The 17,293-nt window shown below is 37.4% G+C and overlaps 1 protein-coding gene across 1 annotated transcript in view; it reads left to right on the forward strand.

Moving 5' to 3' along the window:
- The first annotated feature begins 6,537 nt into the window (after positions 1-6,537).
- The window catches only part of LOC121301362 (ephrin-A2-like), a 96,790-nt gene continuing 86,034 nt past the window's right edge, over positions 6,538-17,293 (forward strand). Inside the window, exon 1 of the mRNA XM_041230694.1 lies at positions 6,538-7,771. Coding sequence (XP_041086628.1) covers positions 7,647-7,771 — 125 coding nt within the window. The 5' untranslated portion in view covers positions 6,538-7,646. The remainder of the gene's footprint in view (positions 7,772-17,293) is intronic.

Here is a 17,293-nt window from a genome sequence, read left to right on the forward strand (position 1 = left end):
TATTATTCCCCACAAACTTTGCTTTTGTGACCAGGACAGTGATATTTCAAAATATCACTATTTCCAATGGGAAAACGGGCAAATGTGTGTCTTTTCGTTCACATAAAGGCAGAAAAAAAACAACATATGAATCCAAATTAACATGTATTTATACTAAAGTAATACAAAGATGACTACAAAAGATTTAGAAGTGAGTAGTTTTTCGAGATTTACAACTATACTGACTTTATGTGAACGAAAAGACACACATTTGCCCGTTTTCCCATTGGAAATAGTGATATTTTGAAATATCACTGTCCTGGTCACAAAAGCAAAGTTTGTGGGGAATAATAGCCATTTTCTATACTTTTGAGGCATAAGCAATTAGGAAATAACACTTACTACACAGGAACAAAAATCATGTTACATAGTGTAATTGGTTTTTTTAACATTGGAAAATGACATTGGCAAAGCATCCCAGAAAATAGGTGATTTGTACTCTAAGGTGAGCCAATGTACTTAGCTACTGGGACTTAAACAAAATACATGGCAAATATTTTAAATGTTATTATATATATATATATATATATATATATATATATATATATATATATTTAAAAAAAATACATATATAATTATTGTCCGCTTGCACAAGAGGTCAATTTTGTTGTTCATAAATACATTTGAAAAAAAATATGTGACAGTAATACATGTTAGGAGCTAAAATTTAGGAGTCTCATTTTGAGTTAGACACAGGAGTTCCAGTGTAATAATTTTGTGCTGTTTACTATAGAAAATGCAAATGTCCTTGTATTACACAGTCTGTATTGCATAGCTTGGATTACATAGCTTGTGACAGTAATACATGTTAGGAGCTAAAATTTAGGAGTCTCATTTTGAGTTAGACACAGGAGTTCCAGTGTAATAATAATGTGCTGCTATTACTATAGAAATACGCTGCAAATGTCCTTGTATTACACAGTCTGTATTGCATAGCTTGGATTACACAGCTTGTATTACACAGTCTGTATTACACAGCTTGTGTTACACAGTCTGTATTGCACAGCTTGCATTACACAGCTTGTATTACACAGTCTGTATTGCACAGCTTGTGTTACACAGTCTGTATTGCACAGCTTGCATTACACAGTCTGTATTACACAGCTTGCATTACACAGTGTATTACACAGTCTGTATTGCACAGCTTGTATTACACAGTCTGCTTATTACACTTACACAGTCTGTATTACACAGCTTGTATTACACAGCTTGTATTACACAGTATTACACAGCTTGTATTACACAGTCTGTATTGCATGGCTTGTATTGCACAGTCTGTATTGCACAGCTTGTGTTACACAGTCTGTATTGCACAGCTTGCATTACACAGCTTGTATTACACAGTCCGTATTGCACGGCTTGTATTACATAGTCTGTATTACACAGCTTGTATTACACATCCTGTATTGCACAGCTTGTATTACACAGTCTTTTATTGTACGGCTTGTATTACAGTCTGTATTACATAGCTTGTATTGCACTGTAATGCATGGAGAAAAACTAATGAAGTCAAACTAATGCAAATAAGCCATTAGACTGTAACCTGTGGCCTAAAAATACTGTCAACCATCCAAAAAAAAAAAAAAGTACAGGGAAAGGTTGAGAAGTGTCAGTCTCAAATTACATACCATAACGAGGAACAAAGAAACGCTGACAGGCAAAGAAAAGCGCAAACATAAACACTCTGATGCACTTTAAAAACGCACTGAATGCAAAGTAATCGTACCTTCAAATTAATGTTTTGGATAGTGAAGCCCGGTTGCTCCAACAGCAATCACTTTAAAGACTGCTAGGCTGCATTTAGAACTGGCAGCTCTGCCACCAACTCCCCCTTTTCTTCTGTCTATACTTGCATTGTTTTTTTTGTTTTTTTTAACTACAACATACTATACTGTGCTTCCAAGTATCTAATCACTTCCCTTGCTGCAGGACAGATTTACTCCAAAGGTCCGGCTGCAACTAAAAAGATTTTCAGCAAAACATAATGGGACCCAGTGACAATGTTGCTAATACTAAAAGGAGTTAAGAAAACCAGAAAGTTTCCTGCCCCGCCACATTCTCTTTTTGACGAGAAGGGAGTTGTAGTTACTGTCCATGCATAGCGAGGGGTTTGACACAGAATCTGAACCAGGCAGCACAACACTGGAGGAGACCTTGTGAGTGACACTGGGGCAGAGCTGGGTAGTGTGGGTGTGAGTGAGTGACGGCACGCACGCTAGGAACGGTAGTTACTGCTGCAGGGTAGATGTCTAATTACATCTATTACCAGTGACTCTTCTCTCCATTCATTGACTTTAGAGGTTATCATCAAAGTGACATCAGCTCAATTGCAGCCCAGCTCAAGTGTGTTGCATTGTGGTTGAGAAACTGGTTTTCAAAGCTTGGCAAAGGCAAAGGCAAAAGGTCAATGATATGGGGATGTTTCCTACAAGTGATGATGCAAAATGGATGATGTTTTATCTTTAACGAATCTAGAGTATTTGATCATTGCCACATTTATAATTTGGTTATGTGACAATTCAACTTGGGAGTGAAATTGCTCCCACCCCTTGCCTGTCATAACCAACCGGTGGCTTCCCTTGTTGACTGACATGCTTTACAGCCAGTAGCATGCTTTAAAGGCACCGCGGAGGTGAACTAGGAAGTGAAACAGTAACAGTAAGGCAAGCAAACTGACCACTTTCTTTAACCCAAGGTAATGTGTATTTCTTTCAAAAGGAGCACATTTGAAGCCTGCACAGTTCATTTAAATGCAAATCAGGTCAGCTTTATTTAATTATGTTGTGAGTGAGAAGCACATTAACAACAGAAAAGTTTTTCTGAATATGAGATATGATTTGATTCATCAAAACAGAAAAAAAAAAAATCCTGAGTTAAAACTGAATAATTAAATATGTGTTAGTGGAGTGCTGGCTGTGTGTTTCCCATCAGTGCCACCTGTCACTAGATAATGAATATTATAGCTTTGCCACAGCACTGCTCTGCAACAATATAGTGAATGCATTTATGCATGTACCTTATGAATGTTTAATAACTGTATACCATTAATCTGTGTGTCATTTTAAAGGTTGGATACAATTTTCAGTTGTATTTTTTCCCCCAGTCAAGGTTAAATATTTATCAATATTGAATCAAGTGTCTTTCTCTCTCTCTCTCTCTCTCTCTCTCTCTCTCTCTCTCTCTCTCTCTCTCTCTCTCTCTCTCTCTCTCTCTCTCATCCAGTCTTCCACTGATGCTGGCAAGAGGTTGATCTAAATATTTGCATTCTGCCTCTTCAGGAATGTTCTAAAAAAAATAGGATTGATCTGTCGCTTCCTGCTACTACTTGCTGTGGTAATAAGCAGAGCAAGATATGTTCTAAATTTACTGAACATCTATAGAGGTCTATTTTATTGGTAGAGATAACTACAGTCTACCACTATAGATGTATGTAATAAATATAACATGCATGGATTATTTTTCATCTCCACTCCTCACAAGAGAAAATGGCTCAACACTGATTCTGTGACTTAACAGAAAATAACTTATAAAACATACTACAAAAGAAAGATGCTGCAAACACTGAAAAGGCACTGTCACTGTTTTCTGACTATGAAATTCAAACAAATTCAATTCAATGAAAACAAAATGACAGGCGGGATATAAACTGGACTCCAGGGAATCCATTAGTCATTGATATTTCACACAACTGCTCCAGAGAGGCAAGCAGATAATCGTGATGACGAGTCGCTCAAGTTTATTCCAGACATGCTCAGTTGAGATCTGGGGATTAAGTGGCAATGAAAGATGCCAGCCGTGCTTCTCAAAGCATTCAATTCCGGCACAGCAGATTGAGTGTATCAGGGTACAAGTGCACCATTTTTGGGTGAACTTGATCTGCAATGACGCTTAGGTAAAAAGCACAGCATTTGTTCTGCCTAGCAGAGTAATCAAGGGGAGATCAGAAGAACCTGGCCCACACCAAGGCGATGCCAAATCCAGTCTGGTTGTTCTAATAAAGTGACCAGTGCACTGAAGCAAAGAGGTGGAGAATAATATGTTTCCCCATTGCAGCCCTGAGATAAGAAATGCAGTCGATAACACTGAACATGGTTTACTGAATACACATAGCTAGCAGCGGTACTAAGACCACGCACTGTTTTGGTATTTCCACCATGGGCTTGCAGGGCAGTAACCTTTTTAAATATGTAAAAAGTAGTTTTAAAACCAGTTGGAACTCTATCAAGGTCCCTTTGCCCCTGTGAAGATCATGTGCTGGGTTTGAGATTAAATGTCATGTTTAACATATTTTTGTTTTCATAAAACAAGGTAATGGGGGGGGGGGGGGGGGGGGGGGGGGGGGGGGGGGGGAGAAATGTAAACTCAGATGAAGAAATAGTATCTGCCACTGGGGTGGAAAAATCAATATGGTGTTTTTCTTTAGTGCTGGAGCTATTCAGGGCTACTGTGCTACCTAACTGGATCTTCACATTTATTAAAACAGCAACTGCCCCCATTTTTAACGCAATGGCAAACTACTGCAATAATGTATAGAGCTAGTGTAAGAATTGTTATGAGAAATGTTTGGGGTATTGGTTCAGAGATGTTTGACTTGCCATGCCTGTGTGATTGACTCAGGGACTGTTTAATTAAGACGGGAGAGAGTAAAGAAAATGGGGACTGTTCTTGTTGCTCAGTTATGTGTACAGATCTGATTTAAATAAACCAGCAACGTGTCTCAAGGACCAAACAGCCTCGTCGGGTTCTTTATTAAACTATCACATACAACGTTGGCTACACAGGCAAGAAATTACATAGGAGCCCAATCTAACCACTGCATCTGAATTCTGAAAATGCGCAGATAATGGGGTTCTGTATATTCTTATAGCGTACACACAATATGAGGCTAAAAATATAACATTCGAACCAGAGCTATAATCAGCAGCGTTATACGTTATCGAATGTTTCTATAACTCTAGGAAGATTATAGTTGTGCAGTAATTGAATTTATAAAGGTGGTTGAGCTATTAGGAAGGTGCTTTTCATTAAGAGGTCTTTTATGGATCTCTTCCTTTGTGTATCTCCCTGTGCTCTACTTGGTCCCTATCTGCAGTCAATATTTGAGGTTTGGATTCCTTTCATGTCAGAATCCTCTGCAGCCGTCATCTTCCCCATATCAGGCACCGTTCACATATGCTGTCATGTCTTCCAGGATCCCAACGATCCAATCACTTCAAAGTGGCTTGCTAACCCATTCTTTACACACACCCCCAGGCCAGCTAACTCCTCTGGGCCTTATACACTGCACAGTTCATCATAGGACATGTGTCTCATTGTCTCAGGCTATGCCTATACCTCCCTAATGAAGTGGCCATACTTTGCACATCATGGTGTTTACTGCAGTCCTCAATTACCTTTTAAAATGAGAAAAGTACCTGTTCAATCAAGCTGTTGTCATCTTATTTTGTAGCATGTTAGTAGCTTATACATAATTACATTTGAATTGCTGTTACTTATTATAACCTGTACACTGCTTTGCTTAAAGGAACATGCTTTTCCATCTTATATTAGATGATGCATTAGGGTAACATTGTTTACTCCAGGCTGATCAATTGAGATGCACCCACTCTATCCAAAGGCACTTGCATTAGTCGACAGCAGTTTTTTTTTTCTAAGACAGTAACACACAGCCAGGGAGGTTAATAAATGAACAGCCAGCAGCTGTGCCACTGCGGAGCACAGTGCTGCACAATCTCAAAACTGTGCCTGGTCAGTATGTGGATGGGAGATCTCTGGGGTGGTGCGTGGTGTATAGAGCCCCTTCAATGCAGCTCTGATGCTGTTTCAAGTTAGGTGTATTCTACATTCCTTACCCTGACTGGCATCTGTTGCAATGCAATATTTGACATACAGTCGAGTTATTGAAGGCTGTGTTCTGGGTGATGCTCTTCATTGGTGACATTATGTCATGCTCTGTGACAGTAGGTCATGGTAACTTCCTCTTTCATTGTGTTAAGGGCTGTTTTTAGGGATAATAAGATCATTAATTTTGTAATAAGTAAAAGAGGAATCTTCCTGTAAGTTTCGGTCAAAAGAGGCAAAATAGTGGAACTTTACAATTTTAAACATCCTGGAACCTCTACAGAATACAACAGTGCCTTCTCTGTAGAATTAAAGGGACTGTATTATTTATAACGTAACACAAGTAACATATAAAATAATAATAATAATAATAATACACAGACCATAAAAAATATATATTTCAACGTGCAGTTCAAACTGAATTATTCATACAAGGTGTTTCAGTTAAAACCACATTTGTAACAAAATAGAGCGCACCCGTCTGTCTCGCACGTCCTCTTCCAGTGTTAGCAGACGACTGAAGACGACGAAGTGACATCGATTCCGAAGAGACCGCGGCAGCCTGCAAGTACCTCGCAGCCCCGCCCCGAGGAGACGCAGGGAGTGAATGAAGACTGGAGTGGAACCAGAGGGAGCGTGTCATTGGGCTGTGTTGCACACATACACGCTGTGGTATAAAACAACGGAGAAGCGCGGCGTCAGGCAGGCAGGCAAGGGGCGAAACTTGCCTTTTTTTCGCCGCAACTTTGTAACTAACTAAAGCAGCTTCTGGCTTTAGTACTGCCCAAGAGGACAATGCTGAGGTTTTAAAAACATCAACTTTTCTAAAACAAACAAAAAAAAAAAAAAGCAAGTCTCCTCGCTAGACGCGTACTGCTGCCCGTCTGCGGGAAGGAGATGCCGGGGAAAGCTCAGGTCTAAGGATTTCCAGAGGGGTTCGGGTGTCATTTGCAGTTTGAACGCGCCGCTGGTGGATTGCAGTCTGCAAAGATGCATGAAAGGCAAAGCGGCGCTTTTTTGTGAAAGGATCTAGCAACCATTTTCGAAATTGTTTTATTTAAGAAAACGCGCCGTATTTTTAAAGACTTGAAATTTGCACGGGAATACAAAAAAAAAAAAAAAAAAAAAAAAAGTCTGGATGTATTGTTTTGTTCAGTAGCTGTTTTCGCTTGCTTGCTTGTTTGCGCTGCTGCACCGATGGACCCGTGTGTTGTTACTAGATGCTGTGTTTGCATGATGAGGCGAAAGTTTTAGCAAGTTACGAGGTACACGAGGATGGATTTAAAAGGAAAATGCATGAATGATATTTCGGATTTGTGACATTGTGGAAGATTTTTTTTTTTTAAATAACAGATAGTGTGAAAAGGCGGTTATATCCTGGTGCTTTTGAGAAGGCGTGATGTAAACATTCCATGCTTGAATACCACTAGACTTGATCAGCGTTGTCAGAAATAAAATTTACAGTGCAGTACTTCTAAGAGCCTAAGAAAAAGACATATCGGTAACCCTTTGGGAATTTGGGAGAAACCTGAAAAAAAGAAGACCCAATCAACAATAAACGAACACGCATGCTGTAGAGTCACTGATCCCAGTATTGATCTATTCCAATTGCGCCTTGTGACTGTGTCAACAGGGTTCGATAGCCGACCTGTTCTGTTGTGTGCGGTTTGGAAAGTGAAAATTCTTCATGATATTTAGATGTTGAGTGGACACTTATTAATATTATTGTCATTACTTCTTTTATCACATTGACGAGACTAGCCATAATGTTCCAGATGGAGTTGACCCTGCTGGTCTTATCCCTTCTGTCGTGGGTCTCTCTCTGGGCGGACGACTCGGGAAAAGTTATCACAGACCGGTATGCAGTCTACTGGAACAGCACGAACTACAGGTAAGCGACAACAACAACAACAACAACAACAACCACCACTCCTGCACCAGACTGAATCTAATCGAAGCAAACAGTCTTAACGTTAATTACAACAACTTTTATGGCGTTTCCAAATATTTTATACCCTAATGTATCACTATTTAATCATCTGTTTTATTTCTAAAATAAGTTGATAATAAAACAATGTGGCGGTTGTGGGTGAAACTGTGGTATCCGTGGCGCTGCAGCCTACTCCACTCCACGCGTGGAATGGATTAGACTGCAGCCTGAACTTCTCGCCTGGAACTTTCTCTTAGCGGCGCGGACTGTGGAAGAACGAGACTCGAATAGCAAACCCAATATGTCTAGGGAGGTCTGCCCCCGACCTGCAATCTTTTTTTTTTTATTCTTAATAATGACGTCTGATTTACCACCATTTGCTATCAATTAGTGATCAAGCTTTCTCTCTGCAACCCCCCCGCCTCCCCACCCCCCCCCAATGGCGACAGTACGGCAAACCTGCCGGCTGAGGAATATTCCATTTAGATTTTAATATTTTTCTTCTGTAGGGTCAGTCGTGGTTTTGCTGAGAATAAGGCCACATTTCTTGTAACGCAAACTTTTTTTTTTAACCCCATCCTTCACTAAAAGTGCTCCACATGACAGTGTTTATTATTGTTCGTCTGATAATAACAAGCAGACTGTAATATATATATATATATATATATATATATATTATATATATATATATATATATATATATAAATATATAAATGGTTTTATTCGCCGAGACGCGGCTCCTGCAATGTACGCCGCATACATCAGCAGGCGCCGCGCGAAAGTAAATCGATTTTGTGATTTATCTTCGTTAAACACGATAGTTTGCTGCTCAGAACTTGGATATTTGTTGCCTCACATATATACATACTAGTCCCAAATATAAATCAGCTGTTTGTGTTTCATTATATATGGACACTACATTAATGAACGGAGTGGCTGTTTTGCTTAGGGTTATATGGATACGACTGAAAAGATGTACATCGAATACAGGGTGTATCTCTGGGTCGCGGTTCCAGTGTATCGGCGGTGGATGGTGCCCGCTCCCTCAAGCGCGCTGTTGGGGCGGGGGGAGAGAACGCTTTGGGGAGCCGTTTTTAAAACCCCGAAACGCAGAATGTTTTTGCAGAACCTCTTCATACTTACTTGGGCTTTACAATACAAGAAACATTAGTATTATTATTATTATTATTATTATTATTATTATTATTATTATTATTATTATTATTATTAATAATAATTAATTATTTAAGTACTAATTGAATAGTATTTGCGGAGCAACATGGATGGTTCACCCCGTTATAGCAGAGTCACCATTTATTGTTTATTGTTTAATGTTTGGAAATACCCAAATGTGCTAATTCATGTACTGTAATACTCTGTACTTTATATAACCTGTGAGCAAAATATAGCCAAGAGTTAAACTTTTAAACAATATTTCTTAAGAATAGCTTTTTCATGTATCACCTGAATAGTCCTAATATTTTCTAGTGGTATTGATTAAACCCATTGTCATTCCTAGTGAGGTCCAGCGCACTGTGGCAGTTCCAGCTACCAGCATTCATTTGGAAGTAGATGGTGGCCATCATTTCAGAGAGCGAGTTAGGCTGGATTTCTGAGATGTTTGTGCTCGTTTCAGTTACTCTCTATACAAGGGAGTGGCGTGACTGGAATTGAATACCCAGATGCTTTACGCTGGCCCTTCTCTAAATATGTTTGACAAATGATTACAGGAGAAACAGAAATCAGTTAAGCAAAAAGCAAGGGGATGGAGCGCATTTCGTAAGAGAAAAGGAGGCTTGCTCAGGAGCTTTGCGTTTGGATGCTTTTGATGGATATTTAGCACTGCGATTTGAAGGTTTGGCAAAGCGCAGTGTGAGTTGCATAGGGGCTGCCTATAGGGTTATGCGGGATAAGCCACAACAGGCATGGCTTTGAAGCGCATTGAGTTGCAGTGGTAAAAGTTAGCTTGGGTTTAAGCATGCTGTACATTTATACAGTTAGATAATTTAATTTCACTATTAAACATTCAATAGAGCTGAATTTAGAAATACTAAAAGGGTTTGACTAAAAGTTGTCTTCAATCATAATTTACTGGAGAGCAATCAGGGATGTGAACTTTGCTGTGTTTGTAATAATTTTAAAAACTTGCTTAGCAGGTGACTGAAAAAGCAGCAAGTGGCAAAAATAATTTTGCGCGCCCTCAGCGAAAGATGATTGGAAAAAATTGGGAATATCAGTCAAATTATTTTCTCTTCAATCGCACGGCACAAAATTAATAACTATCTTATTTCCATACAGGCGAATTTGGGTTTGAAAAGTTCACAATTAAAATTGTAGTACTTTTAATGCTGATCTTTTGAATTTCAAAAAAAAAAAAGTTTTAAAAAACCTTTGTTCTCAGATGATACAATTAAATTTTATTTTAAGGAATTCTGTGCTGTGCCAATACTGCATAATAACACCTTGTTTAAATTGACTTTCTCACGAAAAGTTACAATGATCTCTTTCTGACATACAGTGGCTTCCAAAGATACCCTGAGATTCAATAAGAATAGATTTCTCTTTATGTTACTGTACATTTAAATTCAGTTATTTAAAAAAAAAAAAAAAACCCTTGTGTTGCTACAAAATTTAATAAAACTGGGATAACTGAACCATGTTAATATTTCAGCAATGCTAATAATTTCCTCTGAAGTTCAATCAATGCAATGCGTGCTGTAACTCGCAAACAAACACAGAGGCATGATGTCTAAACTGTAGGGGTGTTTTGAGTTTCTTCCAGTCTTCGTTGTATTTCTCTATGTATTTTGTTCCGAGGAATGAAAGTTAGGAACTTGGCTTTACTGAGAACTTTGTTTTACACAATTGGATTCAACTGTAAACCCTTTGGTCACTGCATGTATAATTGGATCATACTGTCTAGGCTATACTTTTATAAAATGTTCAAAGTCTTGGCAGGACAGCTTCTCGTGCTCCATAGCAACGAAGATATCCATACATGTATTTCCAAGTTTCTCGTTTTAAACAGAAGTGGTCTAGGGTCTTGCAGGATTCTTAAGAGTCCTGGAAAGGGCGAGCAATGACTGGAGCCTTATTGTGGGAGAACTCGCATTCATTTGTAAAGTGGGGATACTGGAAAATGAATCAAAGGCATAGAAACTGTTTGTCCAGCCCAACTGTTAAACTGAATCTAGCAGTGCAGAGTGTAATTATATCAGTTTAGGAAACTACACTGTGTAAAAAAAATTGATGTTTGTTGATTTTACAAAATCATACAGTACAGTACACCCTCACTATAATGAACCTGGGTCCAAGCCTTTTGTTCTTTATATCGAGGGGTTTGTTATAGCGAAAGGACAATCAAAATGAAGGATAAACTGTTGGACTAAGTTAATGAGATGAGACTGTGAATATAAGTAGAATTACATGTACCTATTCATCTCTTGTATGTAGTATTCTGCCTTTGCTTTATCCTGTTTATTAACAAATTAAACGCAGTACAGAAAGCAAAAATTCCTCATTGAAGCTGAACTTCTATTCAAAATCAATATCACGAATCGTTTCAAAGTGCACAGAATCTTAATCGAACGCCCAAGAATCCCAAACTGAGCTTTTATCCCAAATCAACCCGACATGAAAAGTTCATCAGATCCTAGAGTTTTATTTTCTGTTGTTTGTCAATTTTGCTTTGCTGCATGGTTGCTGAACAAGCCAAAATTCAGAGTGCTTTTTGACAAACGATCAATACAGTTTCCAGCTTTGTTGCAACATGAAATTATTTTTGTTTCGGGGGAATCGCTGCACAGCGCACACTTTTTATTAAAACAAAAGAGCTGACTTCACTGCAGAGGTGCCACCCAAAATTTCTTTATTTGGGGTCCAGGGGGCCAGGTTTGTTAAATGAAGGGCGTTATAGCGAGGGTGTGCTTTATAATTAATATCTTCCTTATTTTTAGATTCTTATTTTAATACTTGTAATTTGTTATAGCTAAATAGTGAAGGGTAATGTAGTATAGTAGATTAAGATGCAGCTGTAGATGTATAGGTTTCCACATGTTTCTATAACCTATGCACTATATAGATTTGTGTATCATGTAAGCAGATTTGATTGTATAATATTATAGTGTCACCCCTGTTAATGTCACCTCTGCTTATTATCACCCCATTGAAATGGCCCAGACAGAATCGCATGGTCCTGATAATATCACATGTGTCAGTCCTACACCTGATTTTCAGCCCACTTAATATCACTTTGGGAAATTTAAAAAAAAGGTTTGATTAGAACGATTACAAGTTTTTGTACATTATTAAAATGTTCTGATTATTGCAGTGGGTTTTATAGTAGATGGTATTGGTTGAAAATTAATTTTATTAATGAAGACTTTTGTTATCAAAGCAACACCAGGTAGGCTTAGTATATTTTGGGGTTCCAGTATATTTGTTGCTTTAACACTTAGGCACGTTTTGGCAGGTTAACTCCCAGTCTACTCTGCTCGTTGTCCCCATTCTTGCTCGAAATGATACTCCCATGGTTTGAACATGCTTCCATTTGATATAGTATGGGTGTATGTTGCATAGTTCGAATCATATGGTCCGGTTTTACTCATGTATAGCGAGATACAATCTACTCTCAAGCATCTAAACTAGAAAAGGCATTTAAGCCACATTTTGTGCTGTACTAGTCATGCCGTTTGGCACACACAGCCGTCTTTATAGATAGAGAAAAAGTATGGGGTGCAGCTGGGGGAGCAGGGGATAGCAAACAAGAAAGCGAGAGGCATGCCAAAGCGAGAACTCAGAGGAGAAGCAGGTTGAAAAGCTTGTTGGAAAGGCCTTCTCAATACAGCGGCAAAGCCAGAAATCCTGTTCATTTTTTAAAATCTTAGTTTCATTTTTTTTTTAATTTATTTTATTGTTTTAAGTGTGGATATACAGGCAGTCAAAGTATTTGGTCAGACTAAAGATTAAAAGCCATAATTAACACACTTATTATTTTATATATAATACATTTTGCTTTGTAAACGAAAACACTTAAATTTAAACAAAAAAAGATATTTCCAAATCTAACATGAAATACCGTACTGCTAGTATTGCTTCCGGTAGACTTTTGCGATATCATTTTGTAGTTTCTTTGATTACATGATGTTAAATAAAATATCTAAATTTATGTTCATATAGTTGTTGTTTTTTTAAATTATGTCTCAACCATAAAATTCTAGGTGATGCAAAACTTTTGGCCATAGCTGTATACCTATTTCTAGCATATGTTCTGTTAGGTACTTAAAACATATTTCATTGGCCTTTTTGTAGCTGATAGTTTTGAGATCTTTTTAATTTGTTATGTACAGAACTCTGGTTTGCTTGTACATGAACGCCAAACAAATTATGACATGAGTATAGAACTTTGTCTAATGTTTTTGCTGGTAAATATAGATGCATTATATACTATAGAGTAACAAGACCACAGTGCATAGCCTTCTCCTACCTAGTGAAATATAAACCAGTTTATTTTGCACTAGCGAAATCCTTGCCCCCACACAAAGAAAGGACTGTCTAGTTCACAGCAGAACGCTCTATGCTTATTTTCTCTGTCACTCATGATAAATTAATGTTGATCAAGGCTTTAATACAATCCGTGCAACGTGTCCTGATTAACACTTCATATGAATTTGCCCTGGAATTAATTGTTCGTTCATACATAATACTTTTTGAATACCAACGATGTACACTAATTCTGTATTTGCAGCAAGGATTCAAAGCTACAATAAATATTGTAGCGTTTGTGTACAGCCTATATCATATGTCGACCTGTAATCTTTTTTTCAAAGTTCAGCAACAGTGCTGCCTCAATTAGTGAAACATTTACTGTCTCAATGGAAAATTCAGACTTTAAGTGCTGCTTGGTAAATGGCCTTTGTATCTAAGTGGTCGCCTGGCAGGAATAACATTATAATTATATACTGCAGTAATACGTAGAAAAAATCCCCCCCCCCCCCCCCCCCCCCCCCCCCCCCCCCAAATGTCCTTTTAGTATTGTGTTTTTTTTTTTTTTTTGTTTTTTTTTACATTTAGTTTTCTTTGTATGATTTGCAAACCTGAAACATTTTCTTGAGACCGGCTAGTCCCTGCTATCAAACCCACAGTTGATGTGAAAAGGATGCATGCAGTCCTTCACCAAACAGATCGACAAACAGATCGACAAACAGGTCCCCTTTCCTTAAACAAGATTTATATGAATATTCACATTTATTGCTAAATTCAATTTTATTACATTTTTTTGAGGGGTGGAAGCGTTTGGCTCTGGGTTAAATAAGCCACAGAGTCTAAGCACGATACGGTTAGATTTCATGTTTAGTGATCGATATTTCTTCATACTTGGTTTTTGGGCAGTCTTGGGCAACTAAAATTCTGTTTTTAAATCTCTAACTTAATCTCAATATGTATTTAATTCAGGTTCGAATGAGGTTCAGTATGGTTGTGTGCTCTTGTAACTTGTGTTCGGGCATGCACTGTGGAAGGTGTTACAACATTGTTCTTACTTTGTGCTGCCTGGTCTTGCAGCTTGACTGCACTACATCCTGCTTCCAGGACTGCTTTATACTTTCACTGGATTTCAAAAATATTTATACTGTTTCTTGCAAAAGTCTTTCACATGATAGAATTATGCATACTTAATCTGTTTTAAACTTGGCTTAATGAATATCTAAATCATTTTACAATGGCGTTTTTAAATGCGCCATACCCCTTTCGGTCACAATTCTTCAAATTTAATATGCAGATGTTTTTTAAATGTTTATGGATAAGAGATATTGCCCTGCCAAGACTTTGCAAATAAATGCACCTTGATTAACCTAACATGGTACAATTACACATGCAGTGGCCGACCGAGATATCAAAATTGATTTTTAAGTTGAAAAATGTTTTGCGGAAGGATAATTCCCTGTAATAAAGTGAGCATGGCACAGTATTGATTGGAATTCAATTAGTACCTCATCATAACCACAGTGTGAATGCAGTCTAAGGAACATGGCTCCCCACTCACACGGTTTATTCCAGGAATGTATTTTGAAAAACATTTTCCCAGAGTTAATTGGTGTGCGAAGACATCGTACAGTAAAAAAAAAAAACAGAGCAGAAAATGAATTGAAAAGCTGTACGGTGAAGAGTTATTACATTTAAATCGTCCATGAGGTTCGGAGAGCTTTCAATGGTTGGGCAACTATTTCCAAATGAGTAGGGCGTTTTAAGAATGTGCCATAAATTTACACGAATGCCCGTTTCTCTTTTTTGAAATGTTTCAAATATTTTAAGCTGTCGTATCCAAAGAGAACCTCGGCAGTGGTTGAGAAAGCACAAAACCTAATCCTGCGTCAGGCTCTGGTCCTGCGTTTTATAATACGTTCTATGCATTTGGACAACTCAAGAAGTTGCTTGCTTGCTGCTTTTAATAAATATTAAAAGGAACTTTAGTTCAATGTCAAACAACGTTGAAGACATTGAGAAGACATTGAGAAAGACTTCCCGTCAAAAAATCGGTCACAGAACTCGATTCGTTTTAGCATTTCTAAATATAGCACTATTGTTGATAGTTCTGGGTGTTTATTGTGTGTGTGTGAAGGGCACCCGATATATTGTTCTTGCTATTATACAGTACTGCACATCTGAATGCTGGTCAATAATGGCAGAGCCAGCTCTTGTTTTGTAAATTTCCAACACAGGAATCTCTCTGGATGCACGTTGTTAATTCATTTCTCAGCACTTTGGGGTTGATCAACCTCTTTGTGTCCAAAGCGCCCTTCTCCACATGCTGTTAATTACATTTTAGTATCATGAGACACGACTTTAACTTTCGTGTCCCGTGTCTGAGTGACCCAGGGTGCACATACAGGACAGCGCTGTCATTCATTTCTTTCTAGTGCCTTTGGTTAAGGCCCTCGTGTGTCGTTCTTTGTTGTTGTGTTGTGTTAATGCTGTGGTCGGTGTTTGGTGAACCTTAAAGCCAGGCGATGCAAACTGACGCTTAATTTGTAGCAGTGCGTCACTTTAATGATGTTTTTATTAATATACAACCTTCCCTCTTTATTTATATATACAAATATTGCCCAATGATTTGTGATGGGCCCATATACAGGAAAATATATCTTTTAAAACGATCTGTCAAGATAGCACAACTGTGAATTAACCAAGCAAGTTTATTATTGAATGGTGAATGATCGAGGGAGCGCTGTACTGTAGGTCTATTAGAAATTACAATAAAAAATACATTTCTCCATTTGGCTTGCTCTCTTTTACCCTGTAAAATCAAATTAAGTGGTCGATTTCTTTGTATTATTAAATACTGGGGGCAATTTTGAAAACCTTTTTTTTTTTTTTTTTAAGTTGCCTTTGCCTGCTGTTTTTAATTTAATTTGTTTTATTTTGGAGAAGGTAAACAATGACTTAAACTCAAGCTTAGCTTAGAATAGAGGAGAACATACAGCCACTATATTAGATATATATATTATATATATATATATATATATATATATATATATATATATATATATATATATATATATATATATATATACATATATATAAGATAGTCATATATATATATATATATATATATATATATATATATATATATATATATATATATATATATATGTGTGTGTGTGTAAATATATAAATATATATATATGTTTTTATATATGTGTGTGTGTGTGTGTATATATATATATATATAATTTTTTTGTGGCAAACAGATGGCAGTTGAAGCTTTGAAATTGCAACACATTTTTTTTATTTCATTCAGTAAAAATCATGGGGGGGGGGCTTTTAAACATGAATTTCCTCAATTAAAAGGACAGGAACACAGTAATTTTAAACTATTTTAACATCTAATTAAACATTAAAGCCAGCTCGTTATATCTGAAAAAGCAGCTGGTCTAAGGAGAAGAATCTGTTATTCTGGAATGTGGGTTCAAAGCTTCATTAGATACAATGACCTGGAGTGTGGCAGAGCCCCTGAGTCAATTGTAAATGGCAGGGCAGCAGCCTATTTCATCCCCAATGTTAACCAAGGGTATGCTAATTCACAGTCAATAAACCCAAGTTCATTCAGAGCCGGAAGTCTCTCCATAGCCTTTTCAAAATAAAATGTGCCACATGTCACACTGAGTATGGGGCACAGATTCAACTTGTACGTTTTCAGATTTTAATTTCAGATTTTTAAATTTTCTTTTAAGCGTTGCATTTTGATTCTTTTTAAAGTCTGAAAACTTGAAATCCAAGGCTAGTCTCTGAAAGCGTGTTTTATATTTTAGAAGTTCTGGCTGTGCTCTGGAGACACACAGAATGTATCATTTTAGTAAAAAAGTAAAAGAAAATACAAAAATCGAAACTGCATTTGTGCTAGCCAGTGCATGCACATGCATAATTGTAGAGTACATATATTTGTATCGAGAGGTTATCAGATTATAGCCAAATGCAATCCAGAAT

The sequence above is a fragment of the Polyodon spathula genome, chromosome 27 (genome assembly GCF_017654505.1).
Source record: "Polyodon spathula isolate WHYD16114869_AA chromosome 27, ASM1765450v1, whole genome shotgun sequence".
Taxonomy (NCBI): domain Eukaryota; kingdom Metazoa; phylum Chordata; class Actinopteri; order Acipenseriformes; family Polyodontidae; genus Polyodon; species Polyodon spathula.